Below are 23,071 nucleotides of genomic sequence, written 5' to 3' on the forward strand. Positions count from 1 at the left end.
TCCCTGGGTCAGGAAGATCTCCTGAAGAAGGAAATGGCAATCCCCTTCAGTATTCTTGCCTGGAGAATGCCATGGACAAAGGACCCTGGTGGGCTATAGTCCATGGGGTCACAGAGGGACACGACTGAGTGACTAGAACCAAAGATCATCAGAATCTTACATGTTGATGTCTCTTAAAACTATTTATGATTGATTTGGCATTTAATTTTGTCAAGTGCACAAATAAGCACCACCTTGTAATTACAAAAATTTGGAGAGTCTTATTTAGATATTCTGAAGCCTTTTGGAATGTGAGGTAGTGTGCAGTAAGCTGGAAGTGCACAGCGAGGGGCAGGATCTCTCCAGATTCCTTTCCCCTGACTGTCACTGGTGCAGCAGATGGTGCTTGCCCCAGTGAGGCTGAAGCTCATCCCTTTCTAGATGCAGGTCACACATATAACTTACTTCTTTCCTGAAAGGAAAGGCTTCCAGAGGTTTTCCTCTGTGTCTCCAACTAAGGATATCAGGTTGATTTGGACATAAAATTTCTGGAAAGAAAGTAAAAGGTATGTTTTATTGAAGAGTTTTCACCAGAGGTAATCTGCAGTCATAGGGTGCTATGGTTGGTACTACCTAAAAACACAGAATGGACTAGATCAACTGAGATTTTAATCTCAATTTTTAATCAAAACTATATAAAAGAATTTGTTTGTCCTGAATAGTCCAGGCTTTTAAGTATTCTGAATAGAGAAATTTACACCTTTAATTAAGTACCAAAACTTTTAAAGAAGCAAAAGAATCTCTTGGAGGATAAGTCATTCATTTACTCAATGTATATTAATTGAGTACTTATTCTGTGTAAGCCATTCATCAGGGTCTGGTGATAAAATGGTGAAAAACATAGATAAATTCCTTGTCTTCCAAGGAGCTTACATTCTCAGGAAAGATTTCTACATATGTATTCCACATATACTAATCATCTAATCATTGCATATTGGAGACTCATAATCAGCTTATTGTTGCTGAATCTTTCAGCATAATTACCTAGATACAAGTTCTGAGAATTTAAGGAGTCTTAAACAGCTCAGCCCAGAGAAGGCAATGGCAACCCACTCCAATATTCTTGCCTGGAAAATCCCATGGATGGAGGAGCCTGGTGGGCTGCGGTCCATGGGGTCGCTACGAATCGGGCACGACTGAGCAACTTCACTTTCACTTTTCACTTTCATGCATTGGAGAAGGAAATGGCAACCCACTCCAGTGTTCTTGCCTGGAGAATCCCAGGGACACGGGAGCCTGGTGGGCTGCAGTCTATGGGGTAGCACAGAGTCGGACACGACTGAAGCGACTTAGCAGCAGCAGCAGCAAACAGCTCAGCCTGTGTAATGTTGTTCCCCATTTTCCCCTTATTCCTGCACTGCTTTGATCTACCATCTCCATAAAAATTACTTTAATTTTTTTTTTCTCTTTCTTGTGCCGCCTCTCCACTTAAAGTATAAATAACACAGGACAGGGAGTTTGCTCCTCTTGTTCACTGCTATAACACCAGTGCCTGGAAGAACAGCAAACACAGAGTATACACTCAATAAATTGAATTAAATGAATGAATGTTTTATACTTGTATATTAGCAAATGCAAAAACCATAGAGTACTTCAATGACATTAACCAAAAATGAAGAAAATAATAAATTGGTCAAAGCTTCACATTAGTTAATCTTTCTTGATTTAGAGGCAAACTACAGCAGGGTTTATCATGTTAAACAAAGAATTCTAAATGGCAGAGCCTGGTCAGATGGTTCCCAAAACATGTGATGAACTTGAAAGTGAATTACAAAAAATTGAATCACAATAAAATACTCATAAAACAAGCAAATACTTGTCAATAATTAGAATTAGAAAACAGAGAAACAACTGCTGGAGAGGCCAGGAGTCAAGTTACAAACAGATTAAAGGGAGAGATAGGCCTTCCCTGTTATCCCTTCTACGCACATTCACTGAAGCACTGCTATTTCAAAGGCTTTCCATTCCAACCAAGACACAGTAACTAGCAGAACTGCCTTTTAATTGGAATCTAAGGAAGTAAATATTTGTGAATATGGGAACAGTTTCAACCAAAATGCCATTTTATTTGCAAAAATCTCATCATTTTGAGGATCCGAAACCAGCAGGTGGCAGGGGTGCGGACACCACATCAGTCTTGAAAAGTCACAGCTTCCGGAATGGTGAGGGATAACAGCAAAGCACAGTTGAATGGTCACATTATACAGACCCAGCCAAAGATGAAGAAGGCATTTGTAGCATAGCTGCCGTCTCCTTGATCCTGGATCCAGACTCAGAGAAATCAGTCTCTCTCTGAGCATCCCATGCTGATAAATCGTCTCATAGTCATTGTTAGAATAAAACATCCTCCAAGTGTAGGCACTGGAACAGCTAATAAAGCAGCTGCCAGTTTGGATTAATAAAGCAAAGAACATCTGGAAAGAGAACAATGACTATTCATTTATCTCTATATTTGTGGTGGTGATGTAGAAAGTTCACAACAGCATGTTGGGCTACAAAAGAGTAACTGTGAATATCCTGGGAGCAAAAATGAAAGGAGATTGGAAAATCCTCCAAAATTCTCAATGTATGTTGAACCCTTGAGTGTGTGTGTGCTCAGCCACTCAGTCATGTCCAACTCTTTGCAACCCTATGGACTGTAGCCCATCAGGCTCCTCTGTCCATGGGATTTTCCCTGGCAAAAATACTGGAGTGGGTTGCTATTTCCTCTACCAAGGGATCTTCCTGACCCAGGGATGGAACCTATGTCTCTTGCATCTCCTGCATTGCAAGTGGATTCTTTAGCACTGAGCCACCAGGTAAGACTGGTGGCTTAAATTTATTATGATTCCTAAATTTATTAGGTGCTGGTATTTGGCTGCTGGCAAGGATTCTTTGGAACATTTTGAGATCAGGTGCTTTATGGCTCATGCTTTATACTTCCCATGTAGAGATGTGCATGCTGTGATGGGCCTAAGATGCCGATAAACAAGTGAATGACTTTCGTTAAAACATTAACATCAGCCGCCATAATCCCATTTCAGAGCCCTTAGCCTGTTACTAACCAGGTGACATATGATTGGAAGAACTATAATTATACCTTCACTCCTACTACAAAATTTACTTTTGATGGTTAAAAGATTTCTGAAATAATTCTTAAATGATCTCAGTTATTTTTAATGAGCTTTTCCCACATATCAATCTTTTTCTGGATCTCTGAAAATTGCTCTTTTTCTTTAATTCTTGGAGACTATGATTTCTTCACTTAATGTGTCACCTATATATGTTCATAACTAGTAGCTGTACTTGTGTTTTTGAACTTGCCATTTAATTTATGTTTCAGGTTTTCCTTCATATCTCATGTTACTAGTTCCACCTGTTCTTCACTCTTACTTTCCATATACACTTCCCAAACTTAATACCTCTGAATATTTCCTTTATTTTTTTCCAAATCACACTAAACCCTTTTTTAAATGAAGTTCAGTTTCAGTGTTCAGCAGGCCAATCAGCTCACACTCATCCCTCATCACAAATGAAGGATACTTTTGCTCAAAGGTGGAAATTAAGTGCAAAGAGTACACTTCCATTAGGAAATTAGTACAGAAAGTCAGGACAAAATTTCGCTAGGGGAAAAAAAAAAACACCAGGAATGAGATTTTCCCATGAGGGACAAAGAGACTGATCTGCAAACCAGAGAGTATAGGCACACTGGGGGGCTGCCGGGCCCCAATCTCCCTGGGATGTGCAGCACAGAGAAGCAGTCCCTCTGAGATCATAGCTGGGCTATAGAACACTTCCTGTCCAGGAGAAAAGTCATCCTTGTGGCTTGGAGTGTGTTTACCATGCAGAATTTCTGGAGGTGGCTGACATACTGGAGAAAGAGAAACAAAGTCCTCTTAATTGTGTGAAAATAACTTTTCCTCATTGATGAGCTAGCCAAGAGACTCATAACCATATGTCTATAGTTTTAACAGTTGTGGTAGACTAACATTTTATTGATGGCAAATTTAAACAGAGAGAGAAAGAGAGTCTTGTTAAAAGAACTGATACATTGCAGCACAGTGACTAGAACTGAGACATCCTCGGTTCATGGTTTTCCACCTAAAGTATACTTCTGAAATGACATAGCAGACAGTTCCCATCCACATTTTGTTCTATTGATATCGCTGTTCACTCAATACACAGTTGTTAGATTGATGGATTTTTATATCTTCATACCTCCTTTCTAGAAAGGCATCACCAATTTACATCCACCTTCTTGGCAATAAGAATTGCTTGTGCTCAAATCTCATCCAACGTGTTGCCCAATCACCTATCACACTATGCTGTGACCAACAAAATTCAGACATCTCTTTCCAACTCTGCAGTGGCCACCTGCCATGTTTTGGCAGAGAAAATCAGTCTCCTTTCTGCACTCTATAGAGCCAAGTCCTCCTCAACCATTCATTTCATTCCAATGAAAAGAGAACCATTGAGTGAAATCTTCTGAAAAGCCTGCAGTCCTCACAATAAGGCTGCATATTCTATACCATAATTCATATCTGAGTCTCTGTCTCTATATACAGTTGGTTTGAACCCAGAATCAGAATACATTTGAATCTCTTAAATTACGTAAAACTGTAGTAACATGAAAAGTCATTTCAGCTTGGCTTAAATCAGGTCAGTTTCTCAGCCTAGACTTTAGCTTTCTCAAGAATAAAATGGGGCATTGCACTAGAATAAATTACCCCTTTAAGGACTTTGTAAATACTCTGATGTTGTAATATCGAATTTCAGGGCTCATCAGTCCCTTGTTTCCCTTGATTAATAAGTGCACTGTGGTGTGATATTTAAGTACCATGCTGTTAAATCTCTGTTGACTAAGCCTCACACTTCTGCATTCTCCTTTGACTGCTGAGGCTACAAGCCTGAAAGCTAAAATTGATTGTCTTTCTTGCCAGCTGTGTCCTGGTTAAGCTGACAGTTGAAGGCATATATACTGAATTAAAAGGCAGGAAGATGATAGAAGTCATTCTTGTAGACGGGCTCAGGAAGTGGCAATTGATGGCTCTTTCTTAGTAGCAGCAACTTTAATTCCAGCAATGGCAATGACTGCATGCTCCAGCAACCTCAGCTACCTTCTGGCAGCAGTGGCAGCTTCTGCAACATGAGCAGCTGAAGGAAATACCTGTTCACTGACAGTTTCAGGCACCTGTGCTCTAGTCCAGAGGAAATGGCAGGTTTCTGAGCTCTGGTAACATTTCCTGCCTCCTTTAGCTCTTCTTGCCCTTTTAACACTTACTGCCTGCACTAAACCCCTCACTCCTTCAAATATATAGACTAGTTTTTTTGTTTGTTTGTTTGTTTGTTTTCACGGCTCTAAAATCAGGTAGACTTAGGTTCTGGTCCTCCCCATAGTTCAGTTCAGTTCAGTCGCTCAGTCGTGTCCAACTCTTTGAGACCCCATGAACTGTAACATGCCAGGCCACCTTGTCCATCACCAACTCCCAGAGTCTACCAAAATCCATTTAAATTGAGTTGTTGATGTCATCCAATCATCTCATCCTCTGTCATCCCCTTCTTCTCCTGCCTTTAATCTTTCCTTCAGTCTTTCCCAGGGTCTTTTCAAATGAGTCAGCTCTTCGCATCAGGTGGCCAAAGTATTGGAGTTTCAGCTTCAACTTCAGTCTTTCCAATGAACACCCAAGACTGATCTGCTTTAGGATAGACTGGTTGGATCTCCTTGCAGTCCAAGGGACTCTCAAGAATCTTCTCCAAAACCACAGTTCAAAAGCACCAATTCTTCGGCACTCAGCTTCCATCACAGTCCAACTCTCACATCCATACATGACCACTGGAAAAACAATAGCCTTGACTAGATGGACCTTTGTTAACAAAGTAATATCTCTGCTTTTTAATATGCTATCTAGGTTGGTCATAACTTTCCTTTCAAGGAGTAAGCGTCTTTTAATTTCATGGTTGCAATCACTATCTGCAGTGATTTTGGAGCCCAAAAAAGTAAAGTCTGACACTGTTTCCACTGTTTCCCATCTATTTGCCACAAACTGATGGGACCGGATGCCATGACCTTAGTTTTCTGAATGTTGAGCTTTAAGCCAACTTTTTCACTCTCGACTTTCACTTTCATCAAGAGGCTCTTTAGTTCTTCACTTTTTGCCATAAGGGTGGTGTCATCTGCATACCTGAGGTTATTGATATTTCTCCTGGCAATCTTGATTCTAGCTTGTGCTTCATCCAGCCCAGCATTTCTAATGATGTACTCTACATATAAGTTAAATAAGCAGGATGACAATATACAGCCTTGACATACTCCTTTTCCTATTCGAAACCAGTCTGTTGTTCCATGTCCAGTTCTAACTGTTGCTTCCTGACCTGCATACAGGTTTCTCAAGAGGCAGGCCAGGTGTTCTGGTATTCCCATCTCTTTCAGAATTTTTCACAGTTTATTGTGGTCCACACGGTCAAAGGCTTTGGCATAGTCAATAAAGCAAAAATAGATGATTTTCTGAAACTCTTTTGCTTTTTTGATGATCCAGCAGATGTTGGCAATTTGATCTCTGGTTCCTCTGCCTTTTCTAAAACCAGCTTGAACATCTGGAAGTTCACAGTTCCCGTATTGCTGAAGCCTGGCTTGGAGAATTTTGAGCATTACTTTACTAGCATGTGAGATGAGTGCAATTGTGTGGTACTTTGACCAATCTTTGGCATTACCTTTCTTTGAGATTGTAATGAAAACTGACCTTCTCCAGTCCTACGGCCACTTCTGAGTTTTCCAAATTTGCTGGCATATTGAGTGCAGTGCTTTCACACCATGTTCTTTTAGGATTTGAAATAGCTCAACTGGTATTCCAAGATCTCCACGAGCTTTGTTTGTACTGATTCTTCCTCAGGCCCTAATGTGAATGACTTCACATTCCAGGATGTCTGGCTCTAGGTGAGTGTGAGTGATCATACCATCGTGATTATCTGGCTCATGAAGATCTTTTTGGTACAGTTCTTCCGTGTATTTTTGCCACCTCTTCTTAATATCTTCTGCTTCTGTTAGGCCCATGCCATTTCTGTCCTTTATTGAGCCCATCTTTGCATGAAATGTTCCCTTGATATCTCTAATTTTCTTGAAGAGATCTCTAGTCTTTCCCATTCTATTATTTTCCTCTATTTCTTTTCACTGATCACTGAGGAAGGCTTTCTTATCTCTCCTTTCTATTCTTTGGAACTCTGCATTCAAATGGGTATATCTTTCCTTTTCTCCTTTGCTTTTGGCTTCTCTTCTTTTCAAAGCTATTTGTAAGGCTTCCTCAGACAGCGATTTTGCTTTTTTGCATTTCTTTTTCTTGGGGGTGGTCTTGAGACCTGTCTCCTGTACAATGTCATGAACCTCTGTCCATAGTTCATCAGGTACTCTGTCTATCAGATCTAGTCCCTTAAATCTATTTCTCACTTCCACTGTATAGTCCTAAGGGATTTGATTTAGGTCATACCTGAATGGTCTAGTGGTTTTCCCCACTTTGTTCAATTTAAGTCTGAATTTGACAATAAGGAATTCATGATCTGAACCACAGTCAGCCCCATAGTTGCTATCTTAATAATCTTGAACAGTTATCTAACCTGTCTAAGACTCAGTTTCTCTGTAAAACATGAAAAGAATATTAATTACCTCATGCCTTTATTTTAAGAATTAAGTGCAAGGGCTGACCTGATAGCTCAGTTGGTAAAGAATCTGCCTGCAATGCAGGAGACTCCAGTTCCGTCCCGGGGTCTGGAAGATCCGCTGGAAAAGGATAGACTACCCACTCCAGTATTCTTGGGCTTCACTTGTGACTCAGTTGGTAAAGAATCCACCTGCAATGCAGGAGACCTGAGTTTGATCCCTGGGTTGGGAAGATCCCCTGGAGAAAGGAAAGGCTACCCACTTCAGTATTCTGGCCTAGAGAATTCCCTGGACTGTATAGTCCATGGGGTCGCAAAGAGTTGGACACAACCGAGCAGCTTTCACTTTCACTTCACTTAGACTACATAATGGTGCTTAACAAGAGGACTCATTATGTATTAGCACTTACAGTACTCAAGAGTAACTAATGCATTTTTTAAAAAATATTATTTTAACTTAAAAGAAGAAGTAACTGAAAGATTATAGACAGTATCAGTGGTGATATGTGCAGAAAATTTGTTTATAAAAATCGCAAGGGGATTGTGCATTCTTTGCCCTGATTTATCTTTGCTTCTGAGTTTGAACATGTACACATATGCACATACCTGCTTTATTTCATGTTTCCTCCCAAGAAAATGTACTCTTACACACTGCTCATTACACATCTTCCCCCCCGGGACAAAAACAAATCTCCTTAGCCTCCTACAACTCGTGTCATTTGTAGGCACCTTCATGGCCTCAGTCAGACTCACCCCTGGAGCAACTGAGCAGCTCCAAATCCCACATATTTTGGGCCTGGAAATGAACAATGGAGAGTCCTTTCATGGTAAAGCCAGATTGACACATAAAACTCATGATTTCATATTAAAAAAAAAAAAAAAACAACTTTTGTTCTCAGTTCAGTTTAGTTCAGTCGCTCAGTCGTGTCCGACTCTGCAACCTCATGAATCGCAGCACACCAGGCCTCCCTGTCCATCACCAACTCCCAGAGTTCACTCAGACTCATGTCCATTGTTCTCAGACATCTTTATTAAATTTTCAATGATTAGAGGTGTGCATTTATTAGATATAATGCACTGAAGGGGAGGTCTGCTCCAGATGCCCACTTGATTGTCTTCGCTGTTGCAATATATTGACAGTTCGTTCACCCATGAGGTCAGTCAGCTTTTGCCTTCTCTCTCCAAGATTGCAGTGGTAGGTCACCACTGTTTCATACTTAAAATATTCCCTGTTGGCGCTATTGAAATCTCCATTGGTAATGCCTGGGAGTGGCCCACAAAGAATGCCTAGGGAAATGGAAAGCAGTGAATTAAAATGACTATTGAGAGAAATCAAATGAGTCACTAAATGGCAACTATCTTTATTTTACCTTTATTATTAGATTTGAATCTTTGCTAACCTAGATAAGCTTTTACAAAGTTTTAATTTACATGGTCATGCCTAAATACAATTTGAGTATATTTGGGTAAGCATGAGAAGATTTATGAAGCTGTAGACTATGCTGAATATTTTGAAAATCTAAATGATGTAAATAGAAATATAAATTACTAATATTCACTAAAGTAGATATAGAAAGATAGTATAGACCAAGAAATTGTAAAAATAGAAAAAAAAATTTCACAAAAAAGTTATATCATAGTTTCATGTAGTATATACTTCTAAATGTAATTTTGAATGTTTCACAAGATATAAATGATAAAACTTACCAATTCATTTTATCAAGGCTAAGTTTGATTTCATAATAGTGTACGCCTGTAAAAGTGACCACAGAGTAGCCTACAAGAAATGTCAGACACAGTTTTAAATGTAAAAGTAGGACATAACACATGACAGGACATGGAAAAAGTTGTATTTTTCTAACACTATATAACTGGAGTAAATAACATCAACCAAATTTCTAAAACAAAATTAAAAATGAAAATTCTTAAGGAAGTCTTTGCTTCTGGTACTTTCAATAATTGACATTAATTATCTCTCTCTGGAGAAAAACTAGAAATGATGTAAAAATATAAAATATGTATCAGGGTGCTAACAAATGAGGGACTATGGTCTCATAGAAGATAAAAATCCAGGAAAGAATCTAGCATTTGAGCTGCTTTTCCCTTGGGAAAATTAGTTGATTCAGGAAGGGGCATTTGATAGGCTTATTGAGTCAAAGGCTTTCCTGATATCAGGGCTTCCCTGAAAGCTCAGTTGGTAAAGAATCCACCTGCAATATGGGAGACCTCAGTTCCATTCCTGGGTCGGAAAGATCTGCTGGAGAAGGGATAGGCTACCCACTCCAGTATTCATGAGCTTCCCTTGTGGCTTAGCTGGTAAAGAACCCGCCTGCAATGTGGGAGACCTGGGCTTAATCCCTGGGTTGGGATGATCCCCTAGAGAAAGGAAAGACTACCCACTCCAGTATTCTGGCCTAGAGAATTTCCTGGACTGTATAGTCCATGGGGTCCCAAAGAGTCAGACACAACTGAGAGACTTTCACTTCTCTTTGAGTCAAAGGACAAAAATTGCAGTTCAGGGCCTTCAAATTAGAAATTTTATTAATATCTCTTGATATGTACTGAGACTTTAAAAAACCAGGCTCTGTGACTCAAGATTATTGGAATTATTCTTCAGGTGCTGGTGGCCCAGAAAAATTAGTTTTTGAAATTGAATTAAAGTCAGATTGCTAGGGTCCCCAGGTGCCTGGCAGGAACAACAGCAACAATAAAATCCCTCTCTGGAAGAAAATTAGTCATCCAAAACCTTGAATTTATTTCTACAGAAAAGCTTGCAAATATCATTCCTGATAGACAATTAAAGGTATCCAGGTACTTGAACAAGTAAAATAACAAGAACAAAACCTAGCACAATCACTGACAATAGAAAGTGACCCATTAGTACTCCAGATATTGGAATTTTTGTTATCAGATTTTATAAAACTATATCATTATTACTAATAAAGGATAAAATACACAAAATGGAAATTTTTGGTAAAAATTAAAAACAATTGAAGTGACAGGGCAAATTTTGAAAGAACCTAATAAAAGTTCTACAATTATAAAATGAAGTTAACTGAAATTCTGAATTTGGATAAGATTAGTGGCAGTTTAGATACAGTTGAAAATTTAATCATTGGAAATTAGAATAGAAGAAAACATCAAGAACACAGGGCAACAAAAGAAACCTAAATACAGACAGGAGAGTAACAGTCTTGTAGAATAGAGGAATAAGGATAAGCACATGTTTAAGATAGAAAAATAAGGCATCCCACAATGAAGGGAGAGAGATAATAGTGCATAAACAACATGTGAAGAAATAATGATAGAGATTTTTCCAAAACTGTTGAAAGACATCGAACCACAAATTCAAAACACAATACAAACCCCAAAAAAACAAATACAAAGAAATCCCTACCTAGATGCATTATTAATATTGTAAAATATCAGAAGCAATTTTAAAAGCAGTCAGAAAACAGGATAACTTTCAAAGAATCATACTTAGAATAATGTTTAAAACCTTTATTGCCAGAAGACTTATAATACAGAAATGCTTAAAAATTATTCTTTAGGCTGAAGGAAAATAGTGTCACATAGAACTGATAGAAATGCAATATGGAAGAAGTATAACAGAGTTAACATGTGGATAAATATAAATAAATACCACTTTTGTAAAAGCAGCAACTATAATGTCTCATGAGATACAAAATGTATGTAAAAAATAGTAGGAAATGGCAGGAGGACATAAATGGAGTTAAGATTGCTATGGGTTCTTGCATTGTTTGGGATGTGGTAAAATCATTATTTATAATAGATTATAGAATTATAATAGGTTATAATTAAGATAAATTCAATTATAATAAATCAAGGATCTATATTGCAGTCTCTAGGATAATAAATAAAATATACAAATAAATAAAATAACAAAATTTGCTTGAGGAGAAAAAATAGGGTAATAAAAATGATTAATTTAAAAATGTTAGGAAGAATAAAAGAAAAACTTAAACAAAAAATAAATAACAAGATGCTAGACTTAAACTTTACTATATAAGTAACTATATTAATTTGAAATATTCTAAGCATTTCAATTAAAGGCAAAGATTTTCAGAGTGAATGAAACAACAAAATCTGAGTATATGATGTTTACAAGAGATAAATTTTATTTTATTTTTAATTATTTTTTGGCCATGCTGGGCAGCTTGCAAGCTCTTACTTAGTTTCCTGACCAGGGATTGAACTCAGGCTCTCAGCAGTGAGAATAAACAGTCCTAACCACTGAACTTCCAGGGTATACCCTGATAAATTTTAAATGTAAGACAAAGAATGGATGAAAGTAAAAGATTTGAAACATATGTAATACAAAATCAGAAAGAAAGGTCAATATTTCTATATTAATATTATAAAAATAGATTTTAATGAAAGAAATATTATGAAAGGTAAAGAGGGACATTTCATTATGATAAAAGAGTCAATTCAGCAAGAAGGAAAAATAATAGAGATAGACAAATCTAGTCATATTCAGTAATCATAGTGGTTTGAATGGCAACTCCCTAAAAAGATATTTCATGTCCAAATCCATGGAACTTGTAAATGAGAATTTGTTTGGAAAAAGAGTCTTTGAAGATATAATTAAGTAAAGAATCTTGAAATGAGATCAACTTGGATTAACAGAGTGGATCTTCAATCTAAAGTGAGCTTGTAAGAGAAGAGAAGGGTAGACATACACAGAGGAAAGCATGTGCAATGGAGGCAAATAGTGGAGAAATATATCTGTAAGTGAAGGAATGCCAAGTATTGCATCAACCACCACAGGTAGGAAAGAGGGATAGGACAATTTTTTTTTTTTTTTTTTTTTCCTCCCAGGAAAAGGAATCAATCTTGCTGACATGTTGATTTTAAACTTCTGGATTTTGAACTGTGAGACAAAATTTTCATTTTAACCTATTAAATTTGACTACACTAAAGGCTTTGACTGTGTGGATCACAACAAACTGGAAAATTCTTCAAGAAGTGGGAATACCAGACCACTTTACCTGTCTCTTGAGAAACCTGTATGCAGGTCAAGAAGCAACAGGTAGAACTGGACATCGAACAATGGGATGGTTCCAAATTAGGAAAGTAGTACATCAAGGCTATATACTGTCACACTGCTTATTTAACTTATATGCAGAGTACATCACGTGAAATGCCAGGCTGGGTGAAACACAAGCTGGAATCAAGATTGCCAGAAGAAAATATCAATAACCTCAGATATGAAACCACCCTTAGAGCAGAAAGTGAAGAGGAACTGAAGAGCCTTGAGATAAAGGTGAAGAGGAGAGTGGGAAAGCTGGCATAAAACTAAACATTCAAAAAACTAAGATCTGGAGCAGTTCCACGATGACAGAGGAATAGGACAGGGAGACAACTTTCTCCCCAAAAATTCATCAAAAGATCATTTGAATGTTGAGCAAATTCCACAAAACAGCTTCTGAACGCTGGTGGAGGACACCAGGCACCCAGAAAGGCAACCCAACCTTTTCAAAAGGAGTGGTCTTAAGGCTACTATAAGAAAAAGACTGAAAGCCAGAAAGCCAGAGACAGAAGGCTTAACTCCAGAACTTTAGAACATCAGAAAACTCCTGACTCCAGAGGATGTTAATAGACAAAAGCTCACTCAAAAGTCTCCATACCTACACTGAAACCAAGCTCCACCCAAGAGCCAACAAGTTCCAGTGCAAGACACACCATGTTAATTCTTCAGCAAAAGAGGAACACAACCCCAAGCATTAAAGAGAAAGCCCAGAGATAAATCCACGCACATATGGACACCTTATCTTTGACAAAGGAGGCAAGAATATACAATGGATTAAAGACAATCTCTTTAACAAGTGGTGCTGGGAAATCTGGTCAACCACTTGTAAAAGAATGAAACTAGAACACTTTCTAACACCATATACAAAAATAAACTCAAAATGGATTAAAGATCTCAACGTAAGACCAGAAACTATAAAACTCCTAGAGGAGAACATAGGCAAAACACTCTCTGACATACATCACAGCAGGATCCTCTATGACCCACCTCCCAGAATATTGGACATAAAAGTAAAAATAAACAAATGGGACCTAATTAAACTTAAAAGCTTCTGCACATCAAAGGAAACTATTAGCAAGGTGAAAAGACAGCCTTCAGAAAGGGAGAAAATAATAGCAAATGAAGCAACAGACAAACAACTAATCTCAAAAATATACAAGCAACTCCTACAGCTCAACTCCAGAAAAATAAATGACCCAATCAAAAAATGGGCCAAAGAACTCAACAGACATTTCTCCAAAGAAGACATACAGATGGCTAACAAACACATGAAAAGATGCTCAACATCACTCATTATCAGAGAAATGCAAATCAAAACCACTATGAGGTACCATTTCACACCAGTCAGAATGGCTGCGATCCAAAAGTCTACAAATAATAAATGCTGGAGAGGGTGTGGAGAAAAGGGAACCCTCTTACACTGTTGGTGGGAATGCAAACTAGTACAGCCACTATGGAGAACAGTGTGGAGATTCCTTAAAAAACTGGAAATAGAACTGCCTTATGATCCAGCAATCCCACTGCTGGGCATACACACTGAGGAAACCAGAAGGGAAAGAGACACGTGTACCCCAATGTTCATCGCAGCACTGTTTATAATAGCCAGGACATGGAAGCAACCTAGATGTCCATCAGCAGATGAATGGATAAGAAAGCAGTGGTACATATACACAATGGAGTATTACTCAGCCATTAAAAAGAATACATTTGAATCAGTTCTAATGAGGTGGATGAAACTGGAGCCTATTATACAGACTGAAGTAAGCCAGAAGGAAAAACACCAATACAGTATACTAACACATATATATGGAATTTAGAAAGATGGTAACGATAACCCTGTATACGAGACAGCAAAAGAGACACTGAAAAAAAATATATATATATAAATTTATTTATTTTAATTGGAGGATTAAAAATGAAAAAAAAAAAAAAAAAAAGAGAAAGGCTGCCCAAAACCATCCCAAACACATAGACACCCCAAAAGTCACCATTGGACATTTCATTGCACTCCAGAGAGAAGAGATCCACCTCCACCCACTAGAACACAGATGCAAGCTCCTCCAAACAGAAAGTGTTGACACACCACTGATCCAACCCCACCCACAGGGAGCAGATTTCACAATTAAGATTAACCATGAACTCCCAGACTGCAGAAAGGGTACCACAAACACAGCAATCTAAACAAAGTGAAAGGGCAGAGAAATATTCAGCAGGTTAAGGAACATGATAAAAACCCAACAAACCAAACCAAAGAACAGGAGATAGGAAGTCTACCTGAAAAGAATTCAGAATAGTGGTAGTAAAGATGATCCAAAATCTTGAAAACAAAATGGAGTTACAGATAAACAGACCAGAGACAAGCACTGAGAAGATGCAAGAAATGTTTAACAAGAACCTGGAAGAAATTATGAAGATTCAATCAATAATGAATACTGCAATAGCTGAGATTAAAAGCACTCTGGAGGGAGCCAATAGTAGAAGAACTGAAGCAGAAGAGAGGATAAGTGATGTGGAAGATAAAATGGTGGAAATAAGTGAAGCAGAGAGGGAAAAAAAAAAAGAAAAAAAAAGAATTAAAAGAAATGAGGACAACCTCAGAGACCTCTGGGACAATGTTAAGTGCCCCAACATTCGAATCATAGGTGTCCCAGAAGAAGAAAACAAAAAGAAAGGGCATGAGATAAATATATGAGGCTATTTCCCTCTCCCTAAAATGGAGAGGGAAATAGCCAACCAAACCCAAGAAACCCAGAGAGTCTCAAATAGATAAACCAAGGCAAAACACCCCAAGAAACATATTAATCAAACTAACAAAAATTAAGCACAAAGAGCAAATATTAAAAGCAGAAACTGAAAAGCAACAAATAACACACAAGTGGATCCCCATAAGGATAACAGCTTATCTTTCAATAGAAACTGTTCAGGCCAGAAAGGAATGGAAAGACATACTTAAAGTGATGAAAGAGAAAAATTTACAACCAAGATTACTCTACCCAGCAAGGATCTCATTCAGATATGAAAGAGAAATCAGAAGCTTTACAGACAACTAAAAGTTGAGAGAATTCAGCACCACCAAACCAGCTCTTCAACAGATGCTAAAGGATCTTCTCTAGACAGGAAAGACTAAAGGTTTATAAAAACAAACCCAAAGCAACAAAGTAAATGGTAATGGGATCATACTTATCAATAATTACCTTAAATGTAAATGGGTTAAATGCTCCAACCAAAATGAAAAGACTGACTGAATGCATACAAAAACAATACCCCTATATATGCCATCTACAGGAGACCCACCTCAAACCTAGGTACATATACAGACTGAAAGTGTGGGGCTGGAAAAAGATATTTCATGCAAATGAGACCAAAAGAAAGCAGGGGTAGCAATACTCCTATCAGATAAAATAGACTTTGAAATAAAGATCATGTTAAGAGACAAAGAAAGACACTACGTGATGATCAAAGGATCAATTCAAGAAGAAGATGTAACAATTATAAAGATATATGCACCCAACATAGGAGCACCACAATATGTAATGCAAATGCTAACAAGTATGAAAGGGAAAATTACAGTAACACAATAATAGTGGGAGACTTTAATATCCCACTCACACCTACAGATAGATCAACCAAACAGAAAATTAGCAAGGAAACATGAGCTTTTAAATGATACAATGGACCAGTTAGACCTAATTGATATCTGCAGGGCTTTTCACCCCCTTAAAAAAAATGGATTTCACCTTTTTCTCAAGGGCACAAGGAACATTCTCCAGGATAGATCATATTCTGGGCCATAAATCTAGCCTTGGTAAATTTTTTAAAAAATTGAAATCATTTCAAGCATCTTTTCTGATCACAATGTGGTAAGATTAGATGTCAACTACAGGGGGGAAAAAAGGCTATTAAAAACACAAACATATAGAGGCTAAACAACACGCTTCTGAATGACAAGCAGATCATGGAATAAATCAAAAAGGAAATCAAAATATGCATAGAAACGAATGAAAATGAACACACAACAACCCAAAACCTATCGGATTCAGTAAAAACAGTGCCAAGAGGGATGGTCATAGCAATACATGCTTACCTCAAGAAACAAGAGAAACATCAAATAAACAACCTAACTTTACAAATAAATCAACAAGAAAAAGAACGGAAGTTCAAAGTTAGTAGAAGAAAAGAACTCATAAAAATCAGAGCAGAAATAAATGAAAAAGAAATGAAGATGACTATAATAAAAATCAACAAAACTGAAAGCTGGTTCTTTGAGAAGATAAATAAAATAGACAGTTTTATTTCCAGTTTTTTAAGGAATCTCCACACTGTTCTCCATAGTGGCTATACTAGTTTGCATTCCCACCAACAGAGTAAGAGGGTTCCCTTTTCTCCACACCCTCTCCAGCACTTATTAGTTGTAGACTTTTGGATCGCAGCCATTCTGACTGGTGTGAAATGGTACCTCATAGTGGTTTTGATTTGCATTTCTCTGATAATGAGTGATGTTGAGCATCTTTTCATGTGTTTGTTAGCCATCTGTATGTCTTCTTTGGAGAAATGTCTATTTAGATCTTTGGCCCATTTTTTGATTGGGTCATTTATTTTTCTGGAGTTGAGCTGTAGGAGTTGCTTGTATATTTTTGAGATTAGTTGTTTGTCAGTTGCTTCATTTGCTATTATTTTCTCCCATTCTGAAGGCTGTCTTTTCACCTTGCTAATAGTTTCCTTTGATGTGCAGAAGCTTTTAAGGTTAATTAGGTCCCATTTGTTTATTTTTACTTTTATTTCCAATATTCTGGGAGGTGGGTCATAGAGGATCCTGCTGTGATGTATGTCAGAGAGTGTTTTGCCTATGTTCTCCTCTAGGAGTTTTATAGTTTCTGGTCTTACGTTGAGATCTTTAATCCATTTTGAGTTTATTTTTGTATATGGTGTTAGAAAGTGGTCTAGTTTCATTCTTTTACAAGTGGTTGACCAGATTTCCCAGCACCACTTGTTAAAGAGGTTATCTTTAATCCATTGTATATTCTTGCCTCCTTTGTCAAAGATAAGGTGTCCATATGTGCATGGATTTATCTCTGGGCTTTCTCCAGCAGTCCCACTGCTGGGCATGCACACTGAGGAAACCAGAAGGGAAAGAGACACGTGTACCCCAATGTTCATCACAGCACTGTTTATAATAGCCAGGACATGGAAGCAACCTAGATGTCCATCAGCAGATGAATGGATAAGAAAGCTGTGGTACATATACACAATGGAGTATTATTCAGCCATTAAAAAGAATACATTTGAATCAGTTCTAATGAGGTGGATGAAACTGGAGCCTATTATACAGAGTGAAGTAAGCCAGAAGGAAAAACATAAATACAGTATACTAACGCATATATATGGAATTTAGAAAGATGGTAACAATAACCTGGTGTACGAGACAGCAAAAGAGACACTGATGTATAGAACAGTCTTATGGACTCTGTGGGAGAGGGAGAGGGTGGGAAGATTTCAATGTCTACATGACATCGAAACATGTTGAATATCATGTAAGAAACGAGTTGCCAGTCCAGGTTCGATGCGCGATACTGGATGCTTGGGGCTGGTGCACTGGGACGACCCAGAGGGATGGTGTGGGGAGGGAGGAGGGAGGAGGGTTCAGGATGGGGAACACATGTATGCCTGTGGCGGATTCATTTTGATATTTGGCAAAACTAATACAATTATGTAAAGTTTAAAAATAAAATAAAATTTTAAAAAAATAAAATAAAATAGACAAACCATTAGCCAGACTCAAGAAAAAAGGGGAGAAAAACCAAATCAATAAAATTAGAAATGAAAATGGAGAAATTACAACAGACAACACAGAAATACAAAAGACCATAAGAGACCTCAGCTGCTGCTGCTGCTGCTGATGCTAAATCACTTCAGTCGTGTCAAACTCTGTGCAACCCCATAGATGGTAGCCCACCAGGCTCCTCTATCCATGGGATTCTCTAGGCAATAATACTGGAATGGGTTGCCATTTCCTTCTCCCCATAAGAAACTACTATAAGCAATTATATGCCAATAAAATGGACAACTTGGAAGAAATAGACAAATTCTTAGAAAAGTATAACCTTTCAAAATTGAACCAGGAAGAAATAGAAAATCTTAACAAACCCACTGCAAGCACAGAAATCAAAACTGTAACCAAAAATCTTCCAACAAACAAAAGCCCAGGACAAGAGGGCTTCACAATTGAATACTACCAAAAATTCAATGAAGAGCTAACACTTATCCTAATCAAACTCTTCCAGAAAATTGCAGAGGAAGGTGAACTCCCAAACTCATTCTATGAGGCCACCATCACCCTAATACCAAAACCAAACAAAGTTGCTACCAAAAAAGAAAACTACAGGCCAATATCACTGGTGAACAAAAATGCAACAATTCTCAACAATTCTAGCAAACAGAATCCAACAATATATTAAAAAGATCATACATCATGACCAAGTGAGATTTTATGCATGGATGCAAAGATTCTTCGATATTCCCAAATCACTGTGATACACCATATTAACAAACTGAAAGATAAAAACCATATGATTATCTCAATAGATGCAGAGAAAGCCTATGACAAAATTCAACACCCACTGATGACCAAAAACTCTCCAGAAAGCAGGCATAGAAGGAACATCAATTCAATTCAATTCAGTCGCTCAGTAATGTCTGACTCTTTGTGACCCAATGGACTGCACCACTCCAGGTCTCTCTGTCTATGCCAAGCCTCTCTGTCCACGCCAGGCCTCTCTGTCCATCACCAACTTTTGGAGTTTATTCAAATTCTTTTCCATTGAGTCGGTGGTGCCATCCAACCATTTCATTCTCTTTCGTCCCCTTCTCCTCCCATCTTCAATCTTTCCCAGCATTGCAGTCTTTTCCAAGAAGTCAGTTCTTCACATCAAGGTATTGGAGTTATAGCTTCAGCATCAGTCCTTCCAATGAATATTCAGGACTGATTTCCTTTAGGATGGACTGGTTGGATCTTCTTGCTGTCTAAGGGACTCTCAAGAGTCTTCTCCAGCACCACAGTTCAAAAGCATCAATTCTTCGGTGCTCAGCTTTCTTTATGGTCTAACTCTCACATCCATACATGACTACTGGAAAAACCATAGCCTTGACTAGATGGAACTTTGTTGGCAAAGTAATATCTCTGCTTTTTAATATGCTGTCTAGATTGGTCATAACTTTCCTTCAAAGGAGTAAACATCTTTTAATTTCATGGCTGCAGTCACCATCTCTAGTGATTTTGGAGCCCCCCAAAATAAAGTATCTCGCTGTTTCCACTGTTTCCCCATCTATTTGCCATGAAGTGATGGGACCAGATGCCATGACCTTAGTTTTCTGAATATTGAATTTTAAGCCAACTTTTTCACTCTCCTCTTTCACTTTCATCAAGAAGCTTTTTAATTCTTCTCTTTCTTCCATAAGGGTGGTGTCATCTGCATATCTGAGGTTATTTATATTTCTCCCAGCAATCTTGATTCCAGCTTGTGCTTCCTGCAGCCCAGTGTTTCTCATGATGTACTCTGCATATAAGTTAAATAAGCAGGGTGACAATATACAGCCTTGATGTACTCCTTTCCCAATTTGGAACTAATCTGTTGCTCCATGTCTAGTTCTAACTGTCGCTTCCTGACCTGCATGCAGATTTCTCAAGAGGCAGGTCAGGTCCCACCTCTTTCAGAATTTTCCACAGTTTGTTGTGATCCACACAAAGGCTTTGGCATAGTCAATAAAGCAGAAATAGATTTTTTTCTGGAACTCTCTTTCTTTTTCATTGATCCAACGGATGTTGGCAATTTGAAGGAACATACCTCAACATAATAAAAGCCATGTGTGACAAACTCACAGCAAACATTATCTTCAATGGCAAAAAATTGAAAGCATTTCCTCTAAAATCAAGAACAAGACGTGGATGCCCACTCTTACCACTACTATTCAACACAGTTTTGGAATTCCTAGCCGCAGCAATCAAAGAATAAAAAGAAATAAAAAGAATCCAAGTTGGAAAAGAAGAAGTAAAACTCTCACCATTTCACATGATCCCCTACTTAGAAAACCCTAAAGATACCAAGTAAAAACTACTAGAGATAATCAATGAATATAGTAACTTTGCAGGATATAGAATAATACACAGAAAAGTATAAAACAGTGATGAAAGAAATCATAGATGACACAGATAGATTTAGAAATATACTATGTTCAAGGATTGGAAGTATCAATATAGTGAAAAATGAGTACAACACAATCTATAGATTCAACACAATCCTTACCAAGCTAACAAGGATATTTTTCAAAGAACTAGAACAAATTATTTCACAATTTGTATGGAAGCACAAAAACCTGGAATAGCCAAAGCAATCTAGAAAAAGAAGAATGGAACTGGAGGAATCAGCCTTTCTGACTTCAGATTATACTACAAAGCTACAGTCATTAAGACAGTATGGTACTGGCACAAAGCCAGAAATTTAGATCAATGGAACAAAATAGAAAGCCCAGAGATAAATCCATGCACCTAAGGGCACCTTGTCTTTGAAAAAGGAGGCAAAAATATACAATGGAGAAAAGACAAGCTCTTTAACAAGTGGTGCTGGGAAACGTGGTCAATCACCTGAGAAGAATGAAACTAGAACACTCTCTAACACCATACACAAAAAATAAACTCAAAATGGATTAAAGATCTAAATGTAAGACCAGAAACTATAAAATTCTTAGAGGAAAACATAGGCAGAACATTCCCTTATATAAATATCAGCAAGATCCTCTATGAGCCACCATTCAGAATAATGGAAATAAAAAACAAAATAAACAAATGGGGCATAATTAAACTAAAAAGCTTTTGAACAATGAAGGAAACTTTAAGAAAGGTGAAAAGACAGCCTTCAGAATGGGAGAAAATAATAGCAAATGAAACAACTGACAAAGAATTAATCTCCAAAATATACAAGCAGCTCAATACCAGAAAAATAAATAACCCTAAAAAAAAGTGGGCCAAGGAAATAAACAGACACTTCTCCAAAGAAGAGATACATATGGATAATAAACACATGAAAAGATACTCAGCATCACTCATTATTAGAGAAATGCAAATCAAAACCACAATGAGGTACCATCTCACACAATTCAGAATGGTTGCCATCAAAAAATCTATAAACAATAAATCCTGGAGATGCTGTGGAATAAGGGGACCCTCTTACACTGTTGGTGGAAATGCAAACTAATCCATCCACTATGAAGAACAATATGGAGATTCCTTAACAAACTGGAAGTAGAACTGCCGTACAACCCAGCAATCCCACTGTTGGCGTAAACACTGAGGAAACCAGAATTGAAAGAGACACATGCACCCCAACATTCATTGCAGCATTGTTTGCAATAGCTAGGACATGGAAGCAACCTAGATGTTCATTGGCAGATGAATGGATAAGGAAGTTGTGGTACATAGACATAATGGAATATCACTCAGTTATTAAAAAAAAAAAAAAAACATGCATTTGAGTCAGTTCTAATAAGGTGGATGAAACTGGAGCCTGTTATGCGGAGTGAAGTCAGAAAGAGAAACACCAATACAGTATATTAAAGCATATTAATGAAATTTAGAATAACAGTAGCAATGAGCCTATATGCAAGATAGCAAAAGAGACAAAGATGTAAAGAACAGACTTTTGGACTATGTGGGAGAAGGTAAGGGTGGTATGATTTGAGAGGATAGCATTGAAACGTGTATGTTACCATATGTAAAATAGATGACCAGTGCAAGTTCAATGCACGAAGCAGGGCACACAAAGCTGGTGCTCTAGGGCAACCCAGAGGGATGGGGTGGGGAAGACGTGGGAGGCAGGTTCAGAATGGGGGATACATGTGCACCCATGACTGATTCATGCTGATGTATGGCAAAAACTATCACAATATTTAAAGAAATTAACTTCCAATTAAAATTCATTAAAAAAAAAAAAAAAAAAAACGAAGATCATGGCATCTGGTCCCATTACATCATGGCAAATAGATGGGAAAACAATGGAAATAGTGACAGACTTTATTTTCTTGGGCTCCAAAATCACTCCAACAGTGACTGCAGCCATGAAATTAAAAGATGCATGCTCCTTGGAAGAAAAATCATGACAAACTTAGATAGAGTATTAAAAAGCAGTGACATTACTTTGCCGACAACAGTCTGTAAAATCAAAGCTATGGTTTTTCATGTAGACATGTGTGGATGTGAGAGTTGGACCATAAAGAAGGCTGAGCACTGAAAAATTTATGCTTTTGAATTAGGGTGTTGGAGAAGACTTTGAGAATCCCTTGGACTGTAAGGAGATCAAG

At 37.7% G+C, this 23,071-nt stretch overlaps 1 protein-coding gene across 1 annotated transcript in view; it reads right to left on the reverse strand.

The window, feature by feature from the left end:
* Window positions 1–260: 260 nt before the first annotated feature.
* The window catches only part of CR1L (complement C3b/C4b receptor 1 like), a 67,332-nt gene continuing 44,521 nt past the window's right edge, over window positions 261–23,071 (reverse strand). The window contains 9 exon segments of the mRNA XM_086342946.1: window positions 261–417; window positions 419–527; window positions 1,965–2,050; window positions 3,533–3,643; window positions 3,722–3,803; window positions 3,806–3,889; window positions 8,422–8,519; window positions 8,666–8,805; window positions 8,807–8,955. Of these exon segments, the coding sequence (XP_086199072.1) occupies window positions 261–417; window positions 419–527; window positions 1,965–2,050; window positions 3,533–3,643; window positions 3,722–3,803; window positions 3,806–3,889; window positions 8,422–8,519; window positions 8,666–8,805; window positions 8,807–8,955 (1,016 nt within the window).

This window comes from Bos grunniens, chromosome 16 (assembly GCF_055505025.1).
Source record: "Bos grunniens cultivar Pamir isolate PY7600 chromosome 16, Bosgru_T2T1.0, whole genome shotgun sequence".
NCBI lineage: Eukaryota > Metazoa > Chordata > Mammalia > Artiodactyla > Bovidae > Bos > Bos grunniens.